At 38.4% G+C, this 19,521-nt stretch overlaps 1 protein-coding gene across 1 annotated transcript in view; it reads right to left on the reverse strand.

Annotated features, from left to right (window-relative positions):
- The window catches only part of POLA1 (DNA polymerase alpha 1, catalytic subunit), a gene marked incomplete at its 5' end in the record, with an annotated part of 206,550 nt that overhangs the window by 103,208 nt on the left and 83,821 nt on the right, over positions 1 to 19,521 (reverse strand). Inside the window, 4 exon segments of the mRNA XM_084279542.1 lie at positions 6,683 to 6,814; positions 8,623 to 8,804; positions 16,188 to 16,362; positions 18,434 to 18,565. Of these exon segments, the coding sequence (XP_084135668.1) occupies positions 6,683 to 6,814; positions 8,623 to 8,804; positions 16,188 to 16,362; positions 18,434 to 18,565 (621 nt within the window).

Genomic DNA, 19,521 nt, shown 5'->3' on the forward strand with positions numbered 1-19,521 from the left:
TTTACCTCTGGGCACACTTCCTGTAACACGATCTTCACAACGCTGCCATTTATAAGCCTAAGCAGACAAATTATTGTGATAATAAGCCCTTGCATTCCTGTATTCTACCTACAGAGGAAATTGCAAACTCTTAAGTTTTGCTCTAAGCAATCCCTATTCCCTAGAACCCGCTCCATGCGATGGCCTGCCTGGGGAGCCTTTCCTACCAGGAGCTAAGAGAGGTTATCTCATGTCGTTAAGTCTTCTCTGACAAGTTACCGGACTGCAGACTAAGCACTAAGAAGAATCAGCAGTAAACAGATACTGCTCCTTTGCTTACGTTCACTCTTTCTCAGCAGCTAAAATTTGGAGTGCAGAGTGTCACACTCTGCCTCATTCAGCCATCAGCAAGTTGGATGCATGTCCGTCATGGCTAGTAAAATCCAATGAAGGGAGTTAAAGCCTTTGTAAAGACATATCGATCATTGCTCTGAAACACTTCACTAAAAATCATATTGATGCTGTAAGTCTAAACCAAACAATTCCTTTACAGGGCAGATCATGGAGAAGGTGCAGTAATAGGTGAATCAATTCCAGTTAACAGACACTATGAATGCTGTGACAAGTAACTGCTTACCCCAAAAAAGCACTGCACACAGTGACCAAAGGGTTATCTTTTATTATTCAAGAAACATGAATTACATCAGAAAGACTGACGTATAACACTTTATCCTGGTTTTGGCTTAGATAGCAGCTGGTATAGTGCTGTGGTTTGCATTTAGGATGAGAATCACGTTGATAACACACTGATGTGTTCAGTAGTTGCCAAGTAGTCGAGGACTTTTCTGCTTCTCACACTGCCCTGCCAACCAGAAGGTGGGAGGGGGCAACCCAGACGCTGGGAGGGAACACGGCCAGGGCCGCTGACCCAAGCTGATCAAAGGGATATTCTACACCATATGACATCATGTCCCATATACAACATGTGTGTGGGTGGGTCAGGAGGCAAGGCAGGAGGCAGTTCAGTTTGAGAGCTAGCTGAATATTGGCTTAAGATGGTACGCAACTCTCTTGGGCATCACTTGCTTTGTATATTATCATTACTGTTATCATCATTATCATCCTTTTCTGTCCTATTAAACTGTCTTTATCTCAATGCACAAGTTTTACTGGGTTTTCTTTTAACCTTTTTTTTTCCTTTCATCTTTTTTTGATTCCTCCATCCTACTGGTAAACGGCTGTGTGGTTCTTTTAGCTACCTGCTCAGTTAAACCACAATATGCTTCCATATGGTAGAATACTGACTGCTCTGTTCCATAATCAAGATATTTCTAATTTCCTCCTGGTTAACTAAAGTGTGATTCCAAATACAACCCATTTCCCATCCTCAATCAAGGAAAGAATCAGAAAATGCAACTGTGGATGGGAGGAGAACACTCTTAATAATCTGGTGGCAGCCTCCTTTCTCTCAGGTCCCCAGTAAACTGTGAATGGAATCACATTAATCTTTTATCTTTCATTCCAATTGCTTCCCATTCTGCCCTGACTCGGAAGCTTTCAGTACTAAAAATAAACGTCTCAGCTTCTCTATGTATAAACCAAAATGACAGCGATACAAGTTCATACTTGGAAAAGACTCAGAAACCCATTTCCATACAAACAGGAAGGACTCAAAATAATCACTGTAGTTAATTTGACGGCACAGTCTAGCTATCTGATTGTGCCTACCACATCAGCTGGTGTCACAATTCCTTCATTTTCTGTCCCTACTTACTCTTCATCACATGCCCACATACTTCTAGTACTATCGGCACGAGGATAAATAAAATATTGTACTATTGCCACTACTAAGCACCTTCCCCTAACACCAAAGAAACTTCTTGCCCCATCCCACCCATCAAACAAAAAAGCTTCCAATACATGACTGTTGCGAGAACATGATTACAAAAGTCATCACCATCATCTACAATCATTTTTTCACCTGTTCATGTGGTGTACACCTGTGGGTTGTTGGCAATACACTTGATTGAAGTGTGGGAGATTCCAGGTTCACAACGAGCCCTGTCATCTTTGTTCTCTTAAGCGAATATGCCATGCAATCCAAAAAACCCATGTGAATGCTATTGCCCCGTAGAGCATTACCGTGTTTATAAATCTTTTACCTTTTTAAGGGCACAAAATACTAATGCAAAACTCAAGAACTTATATACAACAGTCAGAACAGCAATATTTATATATATAAAATAATAATTCAAAGATCTTGAGAAGCATACCAACGTGCTTTTATACTGCGACCTAACGTGCAAGCAGTAGACCACCCCACCACAGGTAAGAAATGAGAAATTTTGAGGGCTATTGAACACTGAATTTTCGCAGCTGAACAGTATAAAGTTATTTAGCAGTGTTCAATAGCCTTTCAAACTCACTTCTGTCTCTGGGTTACAGTGGTCCAGTGGAAAAAAAGACTGTAAAACAAAACCAGTACAATACAGGTCGGACCAAGATTCTTTGAGTGGTTTTTAAAATCCCTTTTAGGGTTTGCATCATTTTACGCATTTTGAAAAACGTAAAAAGATCTAAAGATGCCATATGCTATTAACTGGACAGCATATAAAGAGTATCTATACAAAACCAGGCTTTAGCCTATAAATATACTAACACTAGCACAGGTGGATATTTAAAAGCAAGATTTAAAAACTGCTGCTTCACAGGGACAACAGTTTCCCAGTCCTACCGGTTCAGGGTGAATTCTGCTACTGCTCAGATGGCATACAAAATATGATGGGACTCTTCTGTTCTTTTTTTTGTTTTTTTTAGTTGGCAAAAGTGACACCCCAACAGTTGAATAAGGGATTCATTTTACGTGTGTGAATAGCGATTTTCGGAGGGCTTTTGAAAGGGGGCTCTAAGAGTCGGCATTTATTTACCAAGTGCTCAAAAATGAGCGTTCGAATATTCCAGTGGGAAACACAAAAGAGTTGCCATCATCATAATTAGGTCCCCTTACTGTAAATGAAACGACACCCTCCTCACACACAAAAGTTGGTCAGTTTTTTCCCTTTATGCTTGCATATTTCAGCCTTCACCCATTCCCTAGCATGGATGTTTCATTGATGGCTGAGGGTAACACTTCAAAAATGAACTAGCTAAACAAACTTCCCAGCAGCACTTGACAGAGCTACACCTATTCTTCCCCATTTCCAAAGCAGTACAGAATTAATTACCAGTTCTATGGATCTATTGTAAGTATAATAGACTAAAGAGCTATCACAGACACATTTATTGTAAAAGCACAATCCCAAGAGTGTCTAGTAGAGGGCCAAAACGATTAACACAAATGCTTTGTCAGATCAAAGATAAAACCTGCACCGCCCAATTGAGGAATGAATTAGAACAGTGGGTTATCTTTCAAATTAACCAGGGCAGTTAGTGAGGAAAATTTCATGAAAGTGTAATTCTTAGCCTTTGTGAATCCACACAGCAGGCATTCTGCCAGCTGACAAGATGATGAAATTTTCATGCTTAAAAAAGCCCTCTTCATTTCCCAATTTAGATTAGCTAGCGTTTCTCTCTCTTTTCATCTATTTGCTCTTCTGAAGCAGAATTAAAAACAAAAAAAAAAAAAAAAGAGAGCGCACAACAGGATCAATCTCTCAGGGAATAATGCCTTTCTGAAAAGAAAGAAAATCTTTGCCTGTCATTTTTTTAGAGATATTTACAGTTAGGAGTAAGATCATCAAAATTTATATTATTAATACCATTAGGAAATCCATAAATACTGGAGCAATAGTGGGTATGTTTTAGAAGACAGAGAGAAAACATTTCAATGTTTAATAGCAAAAAATTATTCTAGCGACAGAAAAATTTATATAAAGGTGAGGAATTTACAAAAACAAGGCTTACAAAGCCATAGGGGGCTTACAAAACTCTATTTATGCTCCTACATCTTTTTAAAGGAGAGAAGTGCATCACCATCATAATTATTTATCATTTTCATATGCCAGAAAGAGCATAGATTTAGATTTTACTGCACACACCCCCCCACCCCCCAATTTACAGAGGCACATATAAAAGCATTTCAATAGACTATAGGAAACAACATGCAATGATATTAAACACTTTAGAAATCTGATTCAAAGCTCACGGAAAAAAAAGCAAACCTTATGCATTTCACTGAGGTGTGGATCAGGCCAAAAGGCTCGATAGAACTGTCTTCAGAAAACACAGCTCATTATTCTAAAGGTTAAAAAAAATAATTTCTGCATTTTATGTTTTTGTGTTATTTGCCATCTGACCAATATACAAACAAGAGCAGTATCTTTAAAAAATCTAAAAACAATGGAGTGACAGACAGTATACTTCTCTATTTTTAAATTCTCACTTTCTGCACCTTTCAGATGCAGCCACCACAACAGGAGACTAAGAAGCATCTCAAAGTTTCATCAAATGTTTTGTTGCAACAGCTCTCTGCCATACTACTTCTTGGTGTGTCTTTATAGCTTATAGGATTATATATATTAGTGCAAACATCCACGTGATGAATTTCAACTCCAGCTGTTATACAGCTCTTACAAGTACTTGATGAAAGGAATTAACTAAAACTCACAGTGTCTGATTTCCACGTGCTAACAGGACAAAAAGTTTACTTGCCAAACTCCAGAGAAAGCATTTTTTTAAAAAATGAAAAATTACTGTGCCATTTTTAAAATTAGTTTTTGAAGTAAAATAATCCTGAATGTATTCCACAGTTTAAAAAGTAGTTTTAAACCTTATTATTATAGCTAAGTAGGTTGAAAGTAAATTCTCAGTACTTAAAATTTAAGTGAGTTTGTAAAGCTTTTACTTACAATGACAAAGAAATTAATTTTGAAGGACACTTCATTATCCTATATACCATATAATAAGATACTTAATAGATTTTAATACAATGTAAGCAAATTGCAATGTTCAATATTCAAACATTTCACAGTTTGCTTCACAGCTTGGTCTTAAAATTTAAAAAAAAAAAAAAAGAAAAAAAAAAGAGAACAGAGTAAAATAGTACACCACCTTTTGTCATTATCAGTAAGAATTTTTCCTGCCCTTAAATTTATCTTCCTTCATTCATCAAGTTTAGTATTGCACATCTTAAGCATATGTTTGAAATTACTTTGCACGTGGCATTGTGTATTATCATAAAGTACAACCATTAAATCTAAAAAAAAATAATCAGGAGCAACTTGTATACAAAAGTAGTCTGTGTAAACATTACTTTAACATATTATTACATGACACAGTGTAAATTTAACATAATTTGTACAGTGGTATCAATTAAATAATAATTTTGCAGGCAATTGGACTTTGCAGTAATGTGAGATCACACATTGCACTAACTTCAGCTGTCCAAATCCTCTACCTTTAACTTCCACAACAAGGACCAATCTATCCCTCCCTTGTGAAATACCACCTGAATTTAAACACCCTAAGAAAGTTTTGTGCTCTTTTTGATGCAAAGACCTTAAAAAAAGAAGTATTTACACATTCAGAAATTATTACATTTCCAGCAAAGCGCTTAGAAAACACTTAGGTACAATTGCAATAAGAACTAATACAGGAGAAAGATAACACTAAATGCACACTTAAAGTATAATGATAATTCTTACTTAACATCCTAGCTGCTGCCTGCAAAAGCATTTTGTAATATTTAAGAAAACACGCCACAAATTAGGTAAGGCATTCATTTACAGGACACATTTTCCAAACCCATTTACTTTTTTTGAGTTTATCAAAGGTTATAAATGCCTTCAAAACTGTTGTCTGTCCTGAAGCTGTGAAAACAGGCAATGTTGGACAACTGCAAAAGGCAGGCAGGTGACAGGAGGAGAAAATCTATGAAAATCTGACCAAAATGGCTAGCTGCCAATTCACAAAATACAATGCTTCCACCATATTAAAGATGCAAAACATGCTGATATAATTTAAAAATCACATGTGGGGTATTTTTATCCCCCCTAACCAGTTATCACTTCGGACAGTTCAAAGACAGGAATTTCAAATATTACACCTTCCCTCTTCCTCCCTCCTCACCCAATGTCACACAAAGCCAACCTCTACCATTGGCCCTTTGGATTTCTTGCACTGCTGCCCCAAAAGTGAGTTTTATCAAATTAACTAATTACCCATCCTTCTCTATTTTTCCTTCCCAACCACTATGAAGAAAGATTTATAGTGTTTCCCTTCCTCATGTCCTTCAAAGATATTTTACAGAGCTATGTTCAGTTTTCCTTTTTGTGATGCAACATGATATCCAGCAATTTGAGCCACAGAAAAGAGAATCAGATTTCAATTACATGAGAAACTGATATCTGCATATTTGACAGGCTTCATAGATTTTTCTCAAAAGCATTAAAACAATCAACTCTCTGCACTTGTTTGTCTAAAAATCTGGACAACAGAGAGCTACTACATCTGTAATAATGCTGACACAGTTAGAAAAATCTAAATACACCTCACTATTTTGAGTTAAGACTGAACCGAGGAACAAACATTCTCAATTAGTATTTGAAATCATTAATTGATTCTTTTCAGAGTTGGGTTCTGACATTGCATGCTCTTACCTTGGACTAAAGGGGAAAAAAAAAGCCAACTCACGGGACAGTCACTAAAAACTCAGCACCAGTTAGGAAGCTCAATTCATGGGGCAGAATTTTTGCTGGATACTTACATTATAGTATTTTCTGAGGTAGCGTCTAATATCCAAGAGTAATTTGTTGCTCATCTGAACCACAGACTTGAAGGGGGGCTCTTCACAGTCAGTCTTGCTGCACCTTTCAATGCTGTGTTCAATAAATCGCCCCTGAAAAGAAGCATAAAGCCAGCATGTGTCACTACAACAGATGACAATAGTGGAACTTATCACAGGAGTTTACATGGAATACAAGTTCCTTAAAAACAATAGTTTTAAAGGGCATCTAATATCTAGACCTTCCTCCTTCCTCTCAGAGTGGGCCACACCCATGTAAAGGCTTCTCCAACAGAGCTTTCCTATCCTCTTCTTAACAAAAGGTCTTTTGGAGAACATGTTTCTTCACCTGCTACAAAGTTAATAATTAAAAAAATTCTGTTGAGTAAAAATAAATTTAAAAAACCCAAAATCTATGGACAAATCCCAGTTCCCCCTTTTGCTCCAAAGAACCCAGATTTGTTGTTTCATCAAGGACATCACAGGTCTGCCCAAGGCACATTGGCATCAACCTTATGTATACACCACAGATGAAATTACCAACAAGGTGGTAGAGACAAACCTGGCTAAACATGAGTGATGTGATCACCTTTTATCTCCACCAAGGGCAAAGAACAGCTCTTACAGTTTTACACCATCTCCTTCCCCTTACTTCTAAAACCTTCTGAACACCTGACATTACAATTTCAGACCATGTAAGTGATGTGTGAGCTGCCGAAATTAAGTTGGTAGAATTTTCATTAAAATAAGAACACCCTTACATGTTAGACAGTTATGCAACTTTTAGAAACTTCCTCTCAATGTAAGACTCAGCTTCTGTGAGCCATCTTGGCTAACCCCCAAACCCAGAAATCTAAGTAATTCCAGGTGGAAGACAGGATTAGGGGTTTTTTTTTGGTTGGGGTTTGGGGAATTTTGGGGTTGGGGTTTTTTTTGTTAGTTTAGAGGTTTCTTTTATTGTTTGAGGCTTTTTTGTGGGGTTGATGGGTTGGGTTTTTTTTTTTGACAATCCACTTCTCTCCAGCTAGTCCATCTGCAAGCTGTCAAGCCTACATACAATTAACTATCATATTTACAGCTGTAATGAACAAAAGTCAAGGAGATTCATGAAGCATCACTCAATTTGTGCGTCTTTTCCTCTTACTTGCTTCCAAAGATTGTTTTATTTTGATTCAAAAAATGCAAAACATCTGCTGTTTGTCCAAATTAACTTAAAATAATTACTTTTAATTTAGATAAAAATTTATTTGCTTTCAGTTTCAAGGTTTTCACTACTCTGAAGCTCGCTAATTTGCCAATGACTAATACATACATAACATGGCTGTAGAGTTAAATACTTGGCCCTATTTCAAGATGCAAACCAAGGTCAGAGATACGTTTTTTGGCAGAACTTCTCAACAAGAATGCACCCCTATGATTTTTTAATGTTCAAAGACAGAAGGAAAGATAACACAGAAATAACCCCCTCGCTGTCAAGAAGGGAGGTGGGATGTAGAAAGATAAACACAAGTTTCAAAACCACTCTGTTCCAATTAACATGATTTAGGATAAGAAATAGCCATTGCTATACCAAAGCTTCATTAAACAGAGAACTGGAAGTTACTAAGGTGTTAAGATAAGGATTCCTTAAAAAGTTACAGCAACATCCACGGCTGTGGGCAAACAGATTAATGAAGGCAGATAATCTCACGTGTTCTGCTCAGACGACACAGCTGAAATGCAAGAACGGGAAAAAATACTTCAGCACCATCCTATCAGCAAATATCTGTTCCAGGGCTATAAATAACGGGACTCGAGCAATATGGTATCTTCGCCTACATCACACGAATCCCAGCCAAAAAGCCATCCTCTCTACAAGTATTTTTCTCCCTCACTGACAAACAGAAATGAAACAGCAAACAACCCCCCCCCCCAAAACTAACCGAACCATCCAAGACACTGTCATAAATATTTTCTGTTCCGCATTTGAGGCAGCAAAACTTGAATCTTTCACAATCCCTATATTTCTCCTCATCGGTGAGCTGAGCTGGGCCACCAACCAAGGCGTCATTCTCCTCATCTTTATGGTAATGGTGATGGACTCTGAATTGAGAGGGATCCAGTCCTATTAATAAGAAACAAAAATTTCAAAAGACTAAGAGGTCAACCATGCAAGTAGGCTCATTTTTCATATGCTTGGTGAAGCAGATTCAAAAGAAAGTTACAAAATGTAAATTCAGAAGCTGAAAAATCTCTCCTTAGCAAAACTTCCTCTATAAAACACAAATACATTTTACAATCTTTAACCACGAATAAAGGTTCAAAAAACATGAAGAGAGCTTCTTACTTATCTTCTTATGCAAGATTGCTTTATAAATAAAACAAGCACGCTGCATTATCATGGGAGCATGCAACAGAACATTTTGTTTCTGAGGAAAGCACTCCTAACGGATGACTTTATTGTTATTTTCTTCTTAAGTTACATTGAAAATATTTCAATAAAAATGTGCATCGTTATTAAGAAACAGTCTTTAAATCAAAATGGCACCATTGAAACTGAAAACAGAGAATAAAAACCCCATTAAAGAAACGCGGGTGCACTGCTATTACCAACTCCTTCAAGTCCGTATACAACTGCCAACTCTGATTTCAATGCAGTGGTCGATTTCATTTTGGCTCAGTGGTTAACAGCATGTAGGTTTCAATCTAATGCAGTGGTTAAAATTCAGCAGCAGCATTTAAAACGGCAGTGCTGGAGACAAAATGCTTTATTTCTGATTGCCAGAACTCAAGATTTTAAACAAATAAATACACAAAAGAGATCCTAAAAATACTGATTCAACCACAAATAAGTAAATAAGCAAGCAAGCACGAAGTTCACTGCCCTACGAATAAGACTGCCAAAGTAAACTTAATAAAAATCCACGGGTTTTGTCATTCTTTGTCATGTGCAACCTTTTAAAAGTCCATGGATCCCATTTACAGGTTTGGGGTATTTTTTTGTTAACTCTAGAGAACAGTACACGCTAGGAAAAAAAAATAATTCAAATAAGCACGTAGAGGAAAACGTTCAGAAAACTATGGCTTTGTTATTAAAAAGATCAAAGAGGAGTACTTTGAAATATTTTTAACGGAGACTAATTAAGCCAAGTAACAGATTGTTGTGTATTAACCCATATTTTATGTAAATTTCAGCAACAAATGTAGTAATTACTGAAGAAAAAGTAAGGAAGACTGCAAATATAAAGTGAAGCTAGATTTTACAGTTCTTCGTAGCTTCACTATTCAGTATTGGGAGACTTAAAGACAATGCTTGGGTGCAATATTCAGCAAAACTAGACAAACATTATTGCATACATAAAATAGCTGCGTTATACAGGCAGATATGGATTGTCTTTACATAAAAAAATTTGGTTATGTGTGACTTTACTTCACTATTCTGAATTTCTATTTTGCAGCCAGAAAACAAATTCAAGGATAAGGAAAAAAATCCAATGCCAAATTAGTTTATTTGGTTCTTGACAGAATATGGGGTTCACAAAATTTAATCGTTTTCCCACTTTTCATTTTATCAAAAGAAACAAATGCCAATGCCTAAGGGTAACAATTCACCTCCAAGATTTTCTTAAACTCTGAACACAGTTCTCTACTATTCATTAAAAGAGAGAGCTAACAAAACAAAAAACATTGCTAGTAGCTTATTTTGCACTCTAATACATGATAGTCCCCCCAAAAGACTGTAGAGTTTGGTTTTTTGTGGTTTTTTTTTTAAGGGATTGGTATTATATTTGCAGTTTTAAAAAAAACAAAGAGTTTGTTCTGCAACACAGAGGCAGTGGCTAGGAGGTTTAGAAAGGGGACTTTAGCATTAAGATTTTTTTTTTTTTTAAAGAACTAAGTATGCAGTAGGCTGGATCTAAGATAGTATTGGCTAGTAATAACCAAAATTCTCAGTTTACTCTCAGTTCAGAAGTGGAATGAATAAACTTGCAACTTTCCAATACAGATGCTATTAAAGTTCAGCTAGAAATCTATCTTTAGTCATTTCCCAAAAGGCAAATATAGAGCAAAGTAGTTCACTAAATAAAAGATAAAAGGAGATAAAACCTGGTTTTCAGACAACTGTAGTTCTCCAATATTCAGTCAAAACCAGTGACAGCAAATAAGCACCTGGACATTTGGTAATAATTTACTAGGGGGAGGGAGTTACTCACTAGAAGAATTTAAATCACACCTATCTCTGAACTTTCTTTGCTGTTTTGGCTGAAGAAAACAACAGGGAAAAAATACTGTGATGGTTCAAGTGTACATATAACTTTTGGTGTGCAAACAGCCCCAGTGAAATCAAAGGGTTTACAAATTAGGCTTTTAAAGAACATGCCTACCTTAATTATCTTGTGGAATCGGGACCTATTTTATCTATTATCTCCTTTCATAAATAGTTAGTTGGTTGAATTAATCCATTTCAGCACACTAACTGGTATTTTCTTGGACCAGGTCACACTGGTCATATTACTTTACCTGGTAAACAAAACCGGGACTATCTAGTCTGGTGGGAAATACCTGGGTTTGGTAATTGTTAAATGACTCGGATGAGACTAACCAGTGAACTTCTTTGAACTCTTTTATCCTTTTCCATGAAAAAAAAAATAAAAAAATCAAAGGGACTTTCACTTATTCTGACACGAAAAAATCTTCAGGGCTACCATTAAATTACCTGCACCACAGGTAAGCTTTCCAGCCTCACCAAAACCGCAAGGCTTACATGCACGCCAAAAGAAATGTAACATTAAAAACAATGTGATGAACCCAGGCGTGACAGAGGCAAAGAAAAGTTACAGCACTTGCCCCTGCATTGTGGAAGAGAATTACCACCACATTTACTAACTACCAAGCAAAAGAGGTCACTCAAGAAAACGGAAAAAGGTCAAATAAATTTTACTAATCGCAGTATTTTTAAAGTAACGTTTGTGCCGATCGTTCCCTGCGCGTCTTTCCACACACGGCTCCTTATGGCCGTGCCTGCCCTCTCCCCCGGGAGCAGAGGCGCGGCCCGCCGCAAGGCCGGAGCGCTCCTGAGCCTCGGCCGCGGGGGAGACGCTCGGCCGGCCGCTGCCCGCTGAACAAAGCCCCGGGGCTTTTCCCTGGGTTTCTTATTTGGACCGCAGGCTGGTGGGGAAGCGCGGAAAGTTTCCGCGAGTGTACCCTCTGCCCGTGAGACATTTTGTGAGAGGCAGGGAAACGGCATCCCGTGCTGCCACCTCGAGGCTGCAGCCCCGCATTTCAGCCAGGGAGGCTCGGAGGGGTCGGGGCCGGGGCCGCGGCGGGGCCCGGCCGGCCCTGCGAGTCTGACCCTGGGCGCGCAGGGCCCCCGTCCCTCAGAAACACAGGGTTTGGGGTTTTTTTTTGTTTTTCTCGAAGAGATCCTCCTGGCCTGCATATGTAGCGTGCCTTCTGCGTGGGGTCAGGGCAGGCAAAGTGCTTTAGCAACTCCAAGTTTCTAAGCAGGGTCTAGAGCACCTCAAAAAACCCCCAGGTCAAGCACAAACAGCAACATTCATACGCTTTGGGGTTTACTGCTCTATCGCCATTAAGACTCAAGCAATGCCGAAACTTAATTTCCATCATTCTCCTCTCACTTCACTCCCTAATGTGAGGAAACCAACAAAAATAATAAAAAAAAAAAAGAACGTGATTTTATTCTTGCATGGCACAAGGAGCGCACAACTGACGGTTTCTGTCAGGTGAGTCAGCCTGGTAGCTCCTAAATACCACCTTAAAGGCACCTCGCTAAGCGCCTGCCTAGGAACAACAACAAAAGGCACCTTCTTGACTTTAACATGGTGGTTGGTGGGTTTCCTTACAGGGAGCCGCTAACATGCCAACACTTGCGAGGAACCAGAAATGGGAAGGACTCAATGACAGGCTTCATCAGGACCCAGGAATGACTCCCTCAAATTAGACAGCCTTCCTAAGAAGTGCCCAAAAGCCGAGCAATCTGCAGAACACCACTGTGCACAGCCACCTGTGAGGCAGCAGGACACACCTTTCAGAAGGCCGTGATACAGCCTGGGCCAGCAGCCAACAACTTCCATAACTTAAAGAAAATGCTGTTATGCGGTAACGACTACAAAAATCCCGTGGTTAAATGGCTCTGCTTCCATAATGGTTACATACTTTTGACAACACAGAAATAGAGATGTGATTTTTCTTTGAGACAAGGAGCAGAATTTATGCATCAACAAAACCCCCTTACTTCAAATACATTGTTCTGCCAATAGAGTTCTTTTTGTTTAAAAGCTATAGGTATCTTCAGGATGAAGTAAGGTCTCCCAGCATTTAAGATGATCAGATTTATTGAATGATACTACTGATCAGATTGCACATTTAGTTTCAGAAACCCTGATAATCCTCATCTTGTCACTGCTTTTCTTTGAGAACTTCAAGAAAAAAAAAAGAGTATGCCCATTCGGTTCTCATTTTTAGGAGCAATGAATTTCCATCTCTCAAAGGCTAGGCAGACCTCCTACAATGTCTGAAAACAAAAGGCAATTTTCAGCTTGATTCCATAGTGAATAAATATGATATTTAAGGACTTCTCTGCAATTTTTAGGCGTGGTTATTTGCTTTTGTTCTTCGGTGTCTAAAATAGCTTAAAATAACTTCCTTTGAGCACAGACAGAACAAAGAACTTTTCATCATTTTGATATGAGCCAAGCTTCCCTAAGCAGAGCTCAATCTTGGACTACGGTGGTGACATCTCAATGGAACAGTCACCTGATAAAGAGATTCTGTTAAATATGAAACTACAGCCATTCTACCTATACTGACACTCTATGCAACACAGTAAGTCAGATCAGGTTGAGGAAGACACACACAACGAGAATACAGCCAAGTTTTGGTCTGCAGATAGGACACTCAGATATCTTCCAGAACACCAGCTGTTTTCTTCAGAACAGAAAAACACGCTCTTTTACAACAAGATAGGAAAAAAAGAATTTGGATGCATAACATGATGAAAATACCAAGCAAGAAGGCCCAACTTAGCAACACGGAACAGTAAACAGTTTTCATGTTTGCTTGTTTTAACAAGCTGGGCTCAAGTATCTTGCACACTTCTGTATCTTGCAAACTATTTTCAACTTCTTTGAAACAACACCACTTGACTATCCCTCCAGTACTGTTAAAAAAAAAGGGCCATAAGATAACTTCAGCTTGCAACGATTTACACAGGACTGTGATTAAGTGCTGTATATAGAGACCTAAGTAGAGCTGAAGGACCTGACTTTAGCCCCAGGCTCAATTTAAGCATCGCCAAGAAAACAAAGCTGGAGAAGGGGATAACGTTTTTACAGCACAGCAAGGTCAAACTGAACACATTTCAGGCCCAAGATTGTAATGGATACATACAGGTTTTCAGACTGACAATTGTGAACTATTAATAAACTCTCAGCTGCATGATGCTATTATAGACCATAAAAGAAATTTTCATCTTGAACGTACTACAGCACAAAAAGCAGCACAGGCATTTGCAAACAGTAGCTGCTCTCCAGTGGCTCACAGTTCTTAAGATCTGGGCACTTAATTTAGGTGCCTGAAGGGAGCCAGACTTTTCCGAACATCCGACCTGTGGTGAATTAAGGAACAATTCTGAATCTGAGCTTAATTCTACAAGACTAACAATCTTTGCCAAATAAAATAAATCAGCTTCAGAAATCTTTCCTGTCTTATCTAAATCAAGTACAAGCTTACTGCATTTTCTTAAGCCACTTTGACCTAACCAAGAGCGCTCAACCTTTTCGGTCAGGCACACCCCAGAGTCCACTCTGGCATCAAGGGAAAGTTGGGTACCAAGGGCCTGCCACATTAACAGAACTATCCTTACGGTCAGCCTGTGTGTGCAAAGCTGTGCTGACACCTCAGAGCAACGGAGTTGTTGAGGACACACTGCAGCACTGAATGCCTCCAAGTCTCCAAGAAATACCTGTGCAGCCTTCCAGAAAAAGCAAAAGTCCTGGGGTTCGTTTTCTGTTGTTGGGTTTTTTTTGGTTTGGTTGGTTGTTTTTTTTTACTGACAACTTGGAAATGAAGATGGAGAAAGCTCCACATTTACACAGATGATCCTGGGAGATGAAGATCATTCATGGCTATCACCATTCTTGAGAAGCAACAAGACAGGGGCTTCCCTGCACATATTTTAAGCACAAACCACAAGCTCACCAAGAGCAAAACCTGCTGTTAGTAAGGAAGTTACTGAGATGCAGTGTCTCAGGTTAACGGTCCTGAAAGCAGCACGCTGCCAGTTGGTTTTAAGTGACCAAATCCTGGATCTTGGCTGTTACCTAAACAGAAAAGGCTGAGGACTAACTCTTCCCTTGAGCATTCCAAAATTCTGAACCTAATCATACTTGTGGGTCTGACCTTCCTGTAGACATGGGCACAGCATCAAACAGGAGATTATTACACTGACACAGAGCAACTCTCTAAAGAAAGTTTTCTTGTGGGAGAGGGCAGGCTTGTCAAGAACTCAGAAACCAGCAAGATTAACAACTTTTTCCCTGTCCTTGAGAAACAGTTTTAAAAATAATGAACTAGATGTGGGATACAAATTACAGAAATTCTGTTTATCAAGATGGTCCATCATGTCCGTAGGTGACTTACTTTCAGGGAGGAAACAACACTAAAAGGATTACACACACAGCATTCCATTTTCATGGAAAGAGAAGTCTGATAGAACAGTTATGTTTTCAACATCTTTATTTCCTTCCAGGCAAGAAGCCTAGATGAGCAGAAAAATCTCTTAATTCTAATTCCTTTGACATCCTCTTAAGAGGAAAGTGACTCTAGCAAGAGAAATTCCCTGTTGCTCATTTGAAAAAAAACCCCGGTGATTCTGTGGGTCACTAGCATTAGTTACAGTTTTTATACCACCGAGGTTTTTTTTGGTGTCACTTCATTTCTCCATTTGGAGCAGGCAAGACTGTTACTGAGGTTTTATGTTTCTATTATATCCTAGGCCAGTTCTAGCAAAAAAGAAAAAGAAAAAAGAAGAAAAAAGTGTTCATTTCCTCCCTACTGAAAATTTGTATCCTTTCACCGGAACTATGACTATCTTCTCCCTGGGAAGATGCTAGAGTTGCTAGGATTTCTCTCTGGAAAAATGGTAGTTCTGGATGCATGCTCCAGAACTACCTCAGTAACTTATGAAAAAAAAAAAAAACCACCTCAAAGACATGCAAGAGTCCTGTTGTTGAACAGGAAGTTTTTCTAGCTCTGAATAAGGATTATAAGATTAAGTTCCTGTTTATGAGCACCTTCTGAGAAATGGCATTCTGCAAAAGCCACAGAAATACACTGCCAATTCAAGCCACCTTCTATAGACTCTGTAACATGATCTGTTGTTTGTTGTAGAAATACTGATTTGGGGAAGCATTTCTGTTAAGAAACATGTAACACCCCACTTTGTCCCTTGCAATTCTCTTAAGTGAACCGAATTTAGAATACTTACCTAACCATGTTGCAACAAGAACAGAATCAATTCCCTCTATGGGCTCACATATTCTAGCAACTACTGGATGTATCTGCTGTGACAGGTAGTACTGAGTATCAATGGTGAGATTGTCTTGCTTTTGTAACTGCTCCGGAGCGTACGCTCGCTGGCCGGCACTGAGATCTGATCCATCCTAAGGCAAGAGAGACATACAAAACAACATGTGAAACAAGTAAAATCCACATTCAGCCTCTGCAAGGGCTCATGCTTCAAATATCGTGCATTATTTTAACGTGAAATCATTACACACTCTCTTTTTGGTTGATTTATTATGCGCCCAATACAAATCCTGCAGTAGTAAAAAAAAAACTGCATAGCTGATGCTGGCATCAAGCAGCAAGTTCAAGAATGTAAATCCAGCTTGTATTATTGCAGCCTACACGTGCAAATCAGTAAGAGTAGACAGAGTAAACAGTCCCATCTGTCAATTCTGAAATGCACAATGAAAACACATTGTAACCATCAGCCCAGTTAAAAATACACGGAGGGCAGGCGTTTTGGATTCACTTTGTACCAAACTAGCAGGATCGTTCTGCGCAACAAGCAAATTCTAAGTCATGGATATCGAAACTGGATCTGCTCTGCTAGGAAATTGTTTCCTTATAGAACTGAAGAATATAAAAGAGAATGTATGGTCAGGGAATGGACCATCCCTCATTGGTATGGGGACAAATGACAGAGGCAGCAGGTTTGATTTGAACGAGCAAATTCTAAAATATTGGGAAATGCTGAAAGAAACACGTAGTGACAGCTCAAGCCAAGAGAGAGACACCACTCAGAGGTCAGAGTATACATTACATTCTTCTCTAACCTGAAAGAGGAAGATAAGGAGAAAATAATTCAATTTGGAAGATTCAATTAAATTCAAAACAATATTCATGGAGGAATTAAGTGTCAATTCTAAGCTGATGGCACTCCTGGAAAACGTAACTCACTCAGACTATAGAATTGTATTCCCAGTCCACAACTACACTACTTTTTTCATGTGAGTCAAAAAAAACTTAAAGGAGGACTTTAAAGTACTATTTTAGCAAGCATTTGGCATCAGAAGTAAACCTTAATGGCAATGGGAGTAGAGAGAGTACCACAGCTTTTTTTTTGTTGGGATTTTTTGGTTTTTTTGGGATTTTTTGTTTGTTGGGGTTTTTTTTTCCTTTTTTCCAAGTAGTCACTTTTTTTTTTTTTTTCATTTTTTACAGCAAAATAAACCCAATGCATTAACATATGACACCTTCATTTTTCAGTTCAGACGAGCTACTGGCTTCAACAGGGTCAGCAACCACGGACTGAAAACCCATCACTAATAAAGACAGACTGCAAGCCATTGGCCCCTCCTACTCCTTTCAGGCAACTTAGTATTCAGAACAAAATTAATTTAGGACTATTCAGCTCATCCAGCTGCTTTGCAAAAATAATTACAATGCAATTCCTTCAGCTCCCTTCTTTCAACAAGTACATTCTTCTCTTGTATTGTGCCATTGCTCAGCCGTACCCACGGCCCAGCTCTCTTAACTCTCAGCAGCTTTGTCATGCCAGGCTAAGAACTCTCAATTAAATAAGCCCCAGTATCTTTCATTTTTTATCGATGAGCTGAAACAGTGGTCTCCTGTAGAAGTCACATTGCCACATCCATCAGTTTACCATAAGAGATCCCTTGGTCCATCTAATCCAACCTACTTTTTGGTTTTTTTTAAAGAGCAAATTCAAAGTGGAGTACATATGATAATGATAATCATTTATAGGATACACACCTGAAAACAGAAAGTTTCTCAAATTCCCCAGTCTACCCAACAGAGGTACTGGCAGATCCAATGATTATGAATCAGACACAGGTTGAGACTGGAAATAACACTACATAACTACCACCACCAATTAGCTTCTCAAGAACAACATGTTCTTCACCACCAGAATTCTCTTCTTAAAACAAAAGCTGGATATTTTCCTTAAAAATAAGTTAGAGTTCCAAACAGTTATCCAAGGAAATTTTATCAGCCACTATATGGAAAGAGCCAGATAACTAGGCTGATCACAATGGTCCTTTCTGGCTCTGTAAACCTAAATTTAGTACAGAGAACTGACTATTTAAAACTATAATATAATCTTGTTACAAAGAAATGCCAAAACATTTTTTCCAGGAGTTAAGTTGGTTTCCTTTGCCATCTCTCCAAACAATACCTAGTATTTAGCTGTAAAGACATTTTTACCTGACAAATGATATACGACACCGTGTCTCCTGCTTTCACCTTTCGGCCTCCTTGAGAGTTTATCCACATGGCAACATGCACATGTGGCAAGGTTTTTTTGTCAGGATAATCCTGCGGTTCTTTTGTCAATGCCTAAGAGATCAAAGGAGGAAGCAGAAACACAACTATGAGAAAGTATTTTACTTCAGCAATGGACAACTGAGAATTTTAGAAGACAAGATTACATAGCAACTATCTTCATCCATCTACTATTCACAAGCGTAAGATGAAAAATTGGCAATAAAGGTATTTTCCAGGCATGAAGGTCCAGGTATCAGCCCTTCATACTTTTGAAATGTTACTATTAGTAAAACAAGAGGGTGCTTTTGCAATTACCATCTGAAAAAAAACATTACATTAAAAGCACAACAGTTTGAAACTGTTACACATACAATTGTTTTAAAAGTTAACTACATTTGAGATGAAAACATTACACAAAATAAAAAAATACAGCCAGAGATTACCGTCTTAGTTCAGGTCATAAAGTAAATGTGAGTATCAAGTAGTTAAGTGTATTTAGCAAGCTCCATAGCAAGAGGATACAACTGGATTTACATATTTCCACGTATCTCAGACTACTGAGATTCCACAATGAGTTTCTCGTTTACATAAAATAAAATGCTACATTTAACTATCTACTGTCATCCCAATTCTTAGAAGCAACTTATACACTTGAGTGAAATACATAAGTTATTTTTTCCCCCAAGTAGCAAAACAGAGTAACATTCAGCATTTAAGGTCAAAATTTTTCCATATGTATCTTTTACTGGGATACTAAGATCTCTTAGAATATCTGAATTAAAAAAAAACCAAACCCAAACTGTTCTAAGTGAACCATAAAAATCCCTGATTTCTCTAAGATTCGTGACAACCTGAACACATTTCTTAATTGATTAACACAGTCAACACAGTCTTGCAGAGCAGACAGATGTCCAGCTGGCAAAAGGAGGAGACTGGATGGAGGAAATTTAGGAAACCTCTTCTATTCAAAGCACGAGAGGGGCATGTGATATTCAACTCATTAGTGACACACCACCATAGTGGGGGAG

This window comes from Gallinula chloropus, assembly GCF_964237585.1.
Source record: "Gallinula chloropus genome assembly, chromosome: 1".
Taxonomy (NCBI): Eukaryota; Metazoa; Chordata; class Aves; order Gruiformes; family Rallidae; genus Gallinula; species Gallinula chloropus.